This window comes from Mastigoproctus giganteus, chromosome 7 (genome assembly GCF_048544385.1).
Source record: "Mastigoproctus giganteus isolate SK-2022 chromosome 7, ASM4854438v1, whole genome shotgun sequence".
NCBI lineage: Eukaryota > Metazoa > Arthropoda > Arachnida > Uropygi > Thelyphonidae > Mastigoproctus > Mastigoproctus giganteus.
In genome coordinates, this window is record NC_143581.1 from 140,448,833 (window position 1) to 140,458,697 (window position 9,865).

The 9,865-nt window shown below is 36.9% G+C and overlaps 2 protein-coding genes across 2 annotated transcripts in view; both read right to left on the reverse strand.

Annotated features, from left to right (window-relative positions):
• Window positions 1-8,945, reverse strand: part of LOC150083230 (E3 ISG15--protein ligase HERC5-like) — a 144,903-nt gene extending 135,958 nt beyond the window's left edge. Inside the window, exon 1 of the mRNA XM_090378441.1 lies at window positions 8,526-8,945. Within this exon, the coding sequence (XP_090234567.1) occupies window positions 8,526-8,832 (307 nt within the window). The 5' untranslated portion in view covers window positions 8,833-8,945. The remainder of the gene's footprint in view (window positions 1-8,525) is intronic.
• Window positions 8,912-9,650, reverse strand: LOC150083231 (dynein regulatory complex protein 8-like). The gene has a single exon (XM_090377125.1). The coding sequence runs from the start codon at window positions 9,536-9,538 to the stop codon at window positions 8,999-9,001; it is 540 nt and encodes a 179-aa protein (XP_090233251.1). The 5' UTR covers window positions 9,539-9,650; the 3' UTR covers window positions 8,912-8,998.
• Window positions 9,651-9,865: the final 215 nt, after the last annotated feature.

A 9,865-nucleotide genomic window follows, 5' to 3' on the forward strand; every position in this document is an offset into this window, starting at 1 on the left:
TAGGCAAAATGATATATCTCTTTTGGGAATTACCATGACTTCTAATCTCTCTTGACACAAGCACATTACAAATATTGCTTCCTCTGCATCTAAAAAACTCGGGTTTCTCTTTCGGCGTTACTTTTCTTCCAAACAGCTGTTCACTTTGTACAAATCGCAAATCCGCCCTACCACGGAATATTGTTCCCACATCTGGGGTGGTGCTCCCAAAACCTCTCTCAGGCTTGTTGATTACATTCAGAAAAGGGCAGTTAGGTTAATTAATGATTCATCTCTAACAGAGTCTCTCCACTTGCTCTCTCATAGACGTACTGTTTCTGCTGCATGCCTCTTCTACAGATACTTCCATGGGCAGTGTTCATCTGAATTGGCTTCTATAATTCCCGCTCTCTCTTTAAAAACAGTCCAAACACGTGCCGACACCAGCCAACATCCATTTACTATCCACTTCAAATTCACAGAACCAACTTTTCATCTTCCTCGTTTATTCATTCAACTGCCGTTTTCTGGAACAATCTTCCTTCATATGTATTTCCTGAAAATTACAGTCTACAGAATTTCAAGTCAAATGTCAACAAATGTCTTCTTTCGTCTTCTCACCTTCCAACCCAAGCATGGTACTAAGTACTATAGGTTCTAATACCTCTCGCTTTTGGGGTTTACGTAAAAAAAAATAATAACAAAGAGGAAATTAGAATAAACATTCCGCTACAAAACCAAACTGGCTTACAATAAGCAACTCCAAACCTGAAATTGACGAAGAAAATGAACATGATTTGAATGAAGATGAAACAAATGATGATGCCACTGAAATGGAAGTCCAAGAAAAAGCTCAAACAGTTGAAGTTATTTTAAAAGAATTAGAAAGTGTGGACAATAACCAACAACAGTTGGCAGAAGAAAATGATGGTAGCAATAATATTAACATGGAACATGTAAGTCTGAATTTTAATTATCCAAACACATGGAACTTTAATGCCCACAAAAACAGATCTTTTATGGTGCAACACAGTCGCGAACATATAGTCTTATCCTGTTACTAATGGCTGATGTTTCAATAATTCGTGGAAATACAAAAATGAAGGTATTTGAAAAAAAAGAGAGGAAATGGTTATTTTATTGACAAAACAAATATACAATATTTTGTTTTCCGTGCCTCTTATTTGTATCTGGCACAAATAATGTTCCGTTTTTTTTTTTTTTTTGTTATTTGGTTTTTAGAAGCATTAGCAACTAAAGCCATATTGCTCTGGGGATATGCGGTGATCATTCCCAGACCTTTCCGCATCCTCCGTATTTGGTGGTCACGGGCTCGAACCCCGGTCTAATCAAGAAGCATGTGCTACACACTGCTGCTCCTGCCCACCTGGCTATGGAGGCACCACAAATAATGTTCCATTTTGCAGCTCAGGCAGTTTGGAAACATCTAAATCCAAACGTTCTTTTTCATGAGAATTTATTACAACATATAAACAATTTCACAAAATGGAAATTATTAGAAAAGGGTCTTCAAAAAGGTGGACTAATTGAAGATGCTGCACAAGCAGCACTAAGAAGCGAAATTTCGAAATGGCGTCCTATATTGAAATGTATATTGTTCTGTGCTGAAAATAATTTGGCATTTCGTGGACATACTAGTAATATCGATACCGAAGAAAAAAAAATTGTGGCGTATTTTTAAACTTGATAAAATTTGGCTGCCAATTTGACATTGGCATGAAAAATGCTCTGGAATCGCATATTAAACACCACACTAATTATTTATCTCCAGAAATTCAGAATGAATTTATTAATTTGTTAGCTACAAAAGTGAAATAATTTAAGATAACTAAATGCAACAAGGCATAATATAATAAGAGTAAGAGTTTTATATCTATATATTACCGGTGTGGATACACCACAGTTAACTCTTAAGAAAAAAACTACAATAGTAGCAATGGGAGGCATCATTTCCTCTGAATCTCATATTGCGCTCATCCTTCACAAGTTGCCATGGTATTGCATTAGTTCGAATAGGTAACCCTTCACTAATAGAGAAGACTATTGTTACTTATTCTTGGTGGACACCACCACACAGATGGCACCGTTTCAAAGTTTGTTTGTATATGTGTGGGATAATAACTCTAATATCCAATTGTCTCTATTAGACTTAGAAAAGCAAAATAGTAGAGGGAAAGTTATAGTAGGAGTGGAAGAGAAAAGAAACGGTGTAGGAGAATGAGAGGGACAGTAACTCCTTCTACTCGCATCACTCAAAAACTACTCGAATAGCATTAGCATTTTAGCATTAGTAGAGGCATTTGATGCAAGAAAGCAAGCTTATGCAGCATCAGCCAAAAAAAAAAAAATAAAATAAATAAATAAATAAAAAATAACCACTTCCACTTCACCCCTATGTTCGTTTGAAATACCTGTCCAGCTGAGCCTTAAACTTATTTAGGCTATCAACTTCCACGACAAGGGATGGAAGTCTGTTCCACCAACCAACCACATGCTGGCTAAAGGCAAATTTCCTCACGTCTATCCTACATCTGTTTTCCTCAATTTGAATTTATGCCCTCTCAGGTGATTATTCTGAGCAAGAGGAAGAATCCCATCAGCATTGAGCATGCTCAAACCATTCAAGGCTTTATAACCTCTATCAGATAACCTCGCTGGTGCCTAGTCTCCAGACACTGTAATTTGCAAAACTTAAGCCTTTCTTCGTAAGAGCACCCCTTTGTTCCATTCACCAATCTTGTTGCCCTTCTCTGTACTCGTTCCAGCAGCTCTACATCCTTCTTGAAATGAGGCCTCCAGACCTGTATACAGTACTCTAGGTGTGGCCTGACCATTGTCTTATACAAGGGAATAATCACCTCCTTATCCCTGCTAGAAAAATTCCTATATATCATCGACAATACACCATGAGCTACTCTTGCAGCCCGTCTGCACTGTCAGAAAACTTCATATCTGCCTGCACAACCACCCCAGGTCCCTTTCATTCTTTACCACTGTCAGTGTAGTACCACAGAGTTGATACGTTGCTCTGGGGTTGCTGTTTCCCATATGTAGCACTTTACATTTGTCAATGTTAAACTTCATTTGCCACTTCTCAGCATATCTGCTCAACCTTTCAGATCCTGTTGCAGCAGCATAGTGTCAGTAGTGTCCTTGAAAACCCTTCCAACCTTCGTATCGTCTGCAAACTTGGACATTAAACTTGAAATACCATCATCAATATCATTTATAAATACAGAAAACAATAATGGACCCAACACTGAGCCCTGAGGGACTCCACTAATAACATTAGTCCTTGATGAGCAGTGTCCATTTATTACCACTCTCTGTCTTCTCCCCCTCAACCACCCCTTTATCCATAGCAGCAATTTGCCTCCAATGCCACACTGCTCCAATTTGTGCAGCAGTCTTCCATGTGCAACAGTATCAAAAGCCTTTCTAAGATCCAAGTATATAATATCAAAGTTATTCCCTGCATCCAGTTCTTTTGTGACTGCATCATAGTATCCAATCAAATTGGTCAGGCAAGACTTCCCCTTAACGAAACCACGCTGTGTCTGAGCTATAACTGAAGTCTTGTCTAGATGATCCTGCAGTGCTTCTGTAACCAGTGCCTCCATTAATTTTCCGGGAATAGAAGTTAAACTAACAGGTCTATAATTACTTGTGTCACCCTTTGATCCTCCTTTGTGAATTGGGGTCACATTTGCACATCTCCAGTCCATGGGTACTTCCCCTGAGTCCAAGGAAGCTCTCATAATTATGGCTAAGGGTTTGCTTACTTCCTTTGCTGCCTTCTTTAATATAACTGGATAGATCCCATCCACCCCAGGTGCCTTTCTTGTATTTATCTTCAACAATTTCTCCTCCACTTTACTCTCAGTTATTACAAGATTCTCTAGCTTACTGCCAGAGTTGAATACACCTTTGGCATTCCCCTCGCTGAATAACTCCTCATGTGTGAATGTCGATGCAAAATATTCACTTAGTTTGTTAGCTACCTGAGCAGGATCATCAACAGTTGACCCATCGATATCAAGTGGACCAATCTGATTCATCCCCTTTCTTCTAGAGTTTACATAAATAAAGAACTCTTTGCTGTTTTTCTTTGCATCCCTTGCCAAAGATTTCTCGTAATCTGCCTTCGCCTGCCTAACCTCCTTTGTAACTTGCTTACAGATCAACTTGTATCTATCATAGGCTTCTGTGTCACGTGTTAATTTGTATGTATCCCATGCATTTTTCTTCTCTGCCATATGTCTCATTAGTTCATCTGACATCCACTTAGGCCTAAACCTTGAATAATATTTCTTAGTTGGTATGTAAAGCCTAGTAGCTTCCAAGATAAGTTCTTTGAATGCTTCCCATTTTGAATTTGCTGTTGGTAACATCATCAGTTGGTCCCACTGTATAGAATTTAAATACTGTCTCAGTCCGTCATAGTCGCCTTTACGAAAGCAATAACCCTTCCCTTTACCCCTAATGGTAGTTACCTCTTTGAGTAAATCCCACTTCAGCACACTGTGATCACTGCCACCTAGTGGTTCATTTACCTGCAGATTCTTAATGCATGAAGAATCACTACTGAAAATCAAATCAAGAGTATTACTCCCTCTAGTTGCCTCCCGAACATGCTAATGTAGAAAACAGTCATCCAATAAATCCACAAAAGCCTTGCTAGTGTATGAGTGACCAACCCACAAATTCCAGTCAATATCTGAGAAATTAAAATCCCCCATTATCAGACTCTCTGATTTACTGGCCCACTCTGTTTCCCTGTACAGTTTCTTATTATACTCATCAGAGTCATTAGGCCTATAGCACACTCCTACTCTCAATTTTGATCTCCCAATGCTTATGTCGCACCAAACTGACTCGATACTGCACTGTCTAGCAATGTCGACTGGCTTCACTTCCTTGGATTTTATGTATTTCTTAACTAATAGCATAACCCCTCCTCCCTTCCTATCCTGTCTATCCCTTCTATAGACATTGTACTCCCCAAATTCCAGTTGTGCATTCCTTATATCTGTGTGACACCACGTCTCTCATATCCCAACAATATCCGCCTTTGATGCTTTGAGCAATACTTCAAATTCATCAAATTTATTTACCAAACTCCTAGCATTGGTGTACATGCAAGTATACATGCACCCGTTTCTATTCTATGCTACCCTAACACAACCCATGTGTTTACTTGTACCACAATGACTCCCAGCAGTCTCTGAAATATCTTGCATCTTGTTTTTCAGGCTTGTGCTCAATCCAATAGAAGCAGTGCAAGAATCACTTTCACCTCTGCTAGTGGCTATTGTTAATCTATTAGTCCTTGTATCCCCCAATCTAGCAGTTTTCCGAAACATCTAACACTGCCTCGATAGCATAAGCAAGCATTCTTGCACCCTTTCTATTTAAGTGTATCCCATCCCTGTAGAAGCAGTCTCTCCTGTTAACAAGTACAGACCAGGCTGAAAAAAAAATTCTACCCCTTGAGCCTTGCACAATCTTTTCAGGGCCGAATTGATCGAGAGGGCTCTCATCATATACTCCCTCCTATCGTGTCTGTGCAGAATTGCAGTCACTTTCAAATTCAACCCTAATTCACGGCTTTTTTTCAACAGTGACCTGTACTTGTTATGTAATTCTGCCTGTCAATAGGCAATGCTTCCCCAGTAGAGAAGACTGTTGTTACCTATTCTCGGAAACTCCATGAACATCAGGCTCTCCCTGGTGACCGTTTCAAGGCTTGTTGGTCTTTCACTGGTGGGTGGGCAGGTACCCTGGTATTGGAGACATGACGACCCAGTTGTGAAGATAATCACACAATATGAGAGATGACAAAAGGTTTCTATAGTAATATTTAAAATAACTAAATACAACAAGGCATAATATGTTTAGAGTAAGAGTTTTATATCTATATAATATCGGTGTGGATACACCATAGATTACTCTTAAGAAAAAACTACGATAGTAGTGTGGGAGGCATCATTTCCTCTGTATCTCATATTGAGCTCGATGATAGGCCAATAGCTTTGAAACCGTTCCGTTTCACTTAATAAAACAACAGATGACCGCTTGTTGGGATAAAGGAAAGCCACTCTTTTCTAAATCTCTAACAGGGTGCTTACAACAGAAGGTTGACCAGAGCCTATTGTCCCAATGTTTAATACACCTTAGTCTGCCCACTGGCTATGGATACACAGAAAATAGTTGACCAGCTCGACTTCTCGGTATGTGGGACAGGTAGTCGGATAGGTTTTACAGGTCCCACTGAGTTGCAGATGGTAATCTCTTTATCTTTTAATTCAGGCATAACAACAGAACTATTACTTGCTTGAAGCCCATGGGTGCAAATGATGTGTACCCAGTTACGTCTCGTAATGCGTTATATGGAAAATTTTCGTTTCCATAAAATGAAGAAATAAAAAAATTTGATAAAGAATAAAATTCTATTTAGCGAATTCTAAAAAAATTCGGTAAAAAGAAAACATTTATCTTTAAATAGAAAAATTTGCTATAAAGAAGTTTGTTAAACAGAGGTCCGACTATACTTATTATTTATTATGATTTTACCAATTATTGAAAAAGGGTGCATAGCCACGAATTTGCCAAAGGTGCCGAAAACCTAGCTACGTGATAGCTGCTGGCATATATCACCAACTGCTGGTGATATATGCCATTGCTTCATTCGCACTAAGAGATAAGATTAGTTGCTCACCTAATGGTGCAGTCTGATTAAATTTATTCCAGTTTGCCTTTTGAAAATTTCATGCATTTTTTTAGATCTGTTTGATGCCGATGAAAATTAGCAAATAATATGGAGTAAATGGTCAGGAAATGATACTGTCATGAGGAGTTTCTAATACAGTTCATATTGTGAAACCCTAAGGAAGAAGATCAATGGCGCATGTACTTCCTGCACTTAGTTTTATGTGGATATGGGATATGTTATGTTTGATTGGTTGGTTGTTATATTGCTTTATGGCACTAAGGCCAAATTGTGCCTATTTCTATGTAGAATATGTTATTCAACATATTAATTTCTTAGTTATCTAATAAGGTTTGTTACACTTTCTCTAGGGCTCTAATGTACAAAGTCCCACCAAAGGATGATGATAACCATTCACATCCTCCTAACAAACAGTGGGGGGGGGGGGCACTGTAGAACATCATTCAGCTCAGCTATCTAGAAACAGTGATATTTCACACTAAATAAATGCTAAAGTAATGGTAATTCCTAAAGCTAAGCACACAGTTACTATTTATAATTCAAGCCAACTGCTATTGGCTTAAAATGATGGATCAGGCTTAATCCATCCTCATTCCCACTCATGCCTTTACAGTTGAACTGAACAATATATTGCATTATTTACGGTTCATCTGAGCGTTTTCTAGATCCTCATGTCTTATATGTTTCTTGACATTATCCATTCTTCTCAGTATCAGTACAAGTCAAATAATGCAAGGAAGCCACAGGCTTTTGTTGCACCAGCCAAAAAAAATAAATAAATAATAAGAAATAAATAATAAAATAAAATAAAAAGGACAATCAACAATAATAACAAAAGAATAAAATAATAATAAATAAATCAAAAATAATTTTGTATTTTTGATAAAGTATTTTGTTTGTATTTTTGATAAAATTTTGTATTTTTGTATAAAGTAGTATTTCTTCTTTCTTTTTGGCCAGTAGCATTTCTTTAGTGCAGAAAAGTGTAGTGTGCTATCCTAATTGCTTGTGTGCAAAAAAAAAAAAAAAAAAGAAAGAAAAGCTCTATGAGGGATAGATTCCCATGGTGTGCAGTTTACAGAGAACACTGAGTGGAAATAAGTTCCACTATCTTAAATTATGTATGTAATCCTTTCATATGCTATGATTTTCCATTGTTGCATAATTTAGAATCTGAGAATGGTGTACACTTGTATATACCAAACTGTGTATTTCAACACTCATGCTTATAGGTTGCAAAAGAGAATGGAGAGATTTGCTTTTAAAACATATGATAAATCAAAAGAAACAGAAAACATGGTATACATTCTCATCAAGGTTAACTGAGTGCAAGTAATAACAATAATCCTTGTTTTTGATGATTTCGGCCAAAGTCTTGTGGAACTCTGTAGCTGCTACTATGTCTGCATTATCAGCCTCACCTGTAACTTTGATGTTGTGTAGTTTACCATGGCCCTTAACGCAGGGTCCTGAGCTGGATATCATTATTCTTTTTTTTCTTGGTGATTCCTTTCTACTTCTGTCTGACTGACTCACTCACTCTCTCTCTCTCTCTCTCTCTCTCTCTCTCTCTCTCCGGAATTTTTTTTTTTTTGACTGGTGCAGCATAAACCCCAGGCTTCCTTGCACCATATGGCTAATGCTAATAATAGTAATAATAATAATTATGAATATAACTAAATGAATAAACCTCAATTGAAATTCTTAAATTTACATTCCAGTGTATTTAAATTAATACCAGATATTTGGAAAATTTTACTGAAATAAGGTCTTATATATATATATATATACTAACCTGTGGTAAGGACAATTAAACAACACCATCCGGGATATACTTCTCGAATGAAATACTGTTCAGAATGAAAACATATGGTACTAGGAATAAACGATAACGACTGCAAACGTATTTTACTTCGGTCTTCCAACGATACATTTTCTCTACAAATATCCTTAACTGTGCTTTGCACCTCAGTATCTTTTTTTAATTTTAAATTTGTTAACCAATGAAACTTGTCAAATCCAAATAATAATGTTCCCTCAACTTTCAATTTACTTTTCAATTCAACAACGGATGAAACGTGTTCGTTTGTTATGCCTAACATTTCAAATCACTTCAAAGAGACCATAATTTGTTACCGCGACTAAAATTTATTTTGATATGTTAGTCTTTACAATCTTTAAATTAAGAAAAATTTCTCTCTTACGACAAGCGGTGGCATTTAACGTATCTATTCTGAAATCATATAATCATAATGAATCTACAAATAGTCAGAGAGTATCAGGCACCAGTAATTTTTCCACAAACGTCAAATATTCGATATTTTTTGTGTCAGGATCTCTTGCTGCCAACATCATTTCCTCTATTTCCTCTTCTGTAAATGGTTCCCCATAGTCGGTAAGAAACGCATATAATTCATCAGTGGTTAAATAATCTTTATTATCTACATCAAGAACTTTGAATGCCTCTAGCAAAACATCTTTCCCGGATGGCTTGAATCTGTGTTCCAAGAGAATGTTCGTTAAAACAGGAAGTAACTTAGCCAAATAAACATATCCTGGAGAATCCTCATCCTCTACCTCAGTTAAAAGATCTTGTAATTCGGTTTCTGTTGGGCAGCATCCTAAGGATCGAATTACTGTTCCAACCTCTCTAATGTCAATCGTTCTAGTCTTATCAACATCAAATATTTCGAATGCTGCTATTATCTGTCTTTGGATATCCGATTCATATGAGGTTTTTCCGGACGGTTTTAACTGTGACTGCACAGACTGGGTACATTCTGGAGTCGACGCATTTTGTTCTTGCATTTTTTTATTTTATGTATTTATTTTTATTTATTATTAATTTTTTGTTTTTTTGTACTTACACTTTCATATCGGTACTGCAGAATGTACATAATAATAAAGGAATTAAATTGAACGACACAAAACTTTCTCCCAGCGCATGCAACATTAACTTTCAGCGTTTATAACGCCACCATAATACACTATCATATTTAATAAATAATGAACACAAAAAATCCACATCTAACTTTATTTCATATACAGAGAAGTAAGATATTTCAGTAATTTAGTGCTACGTGTTTCAGTTTTATTTTATCGTTATTCATTAGGAAGAAGGTGAGGGATAAAATA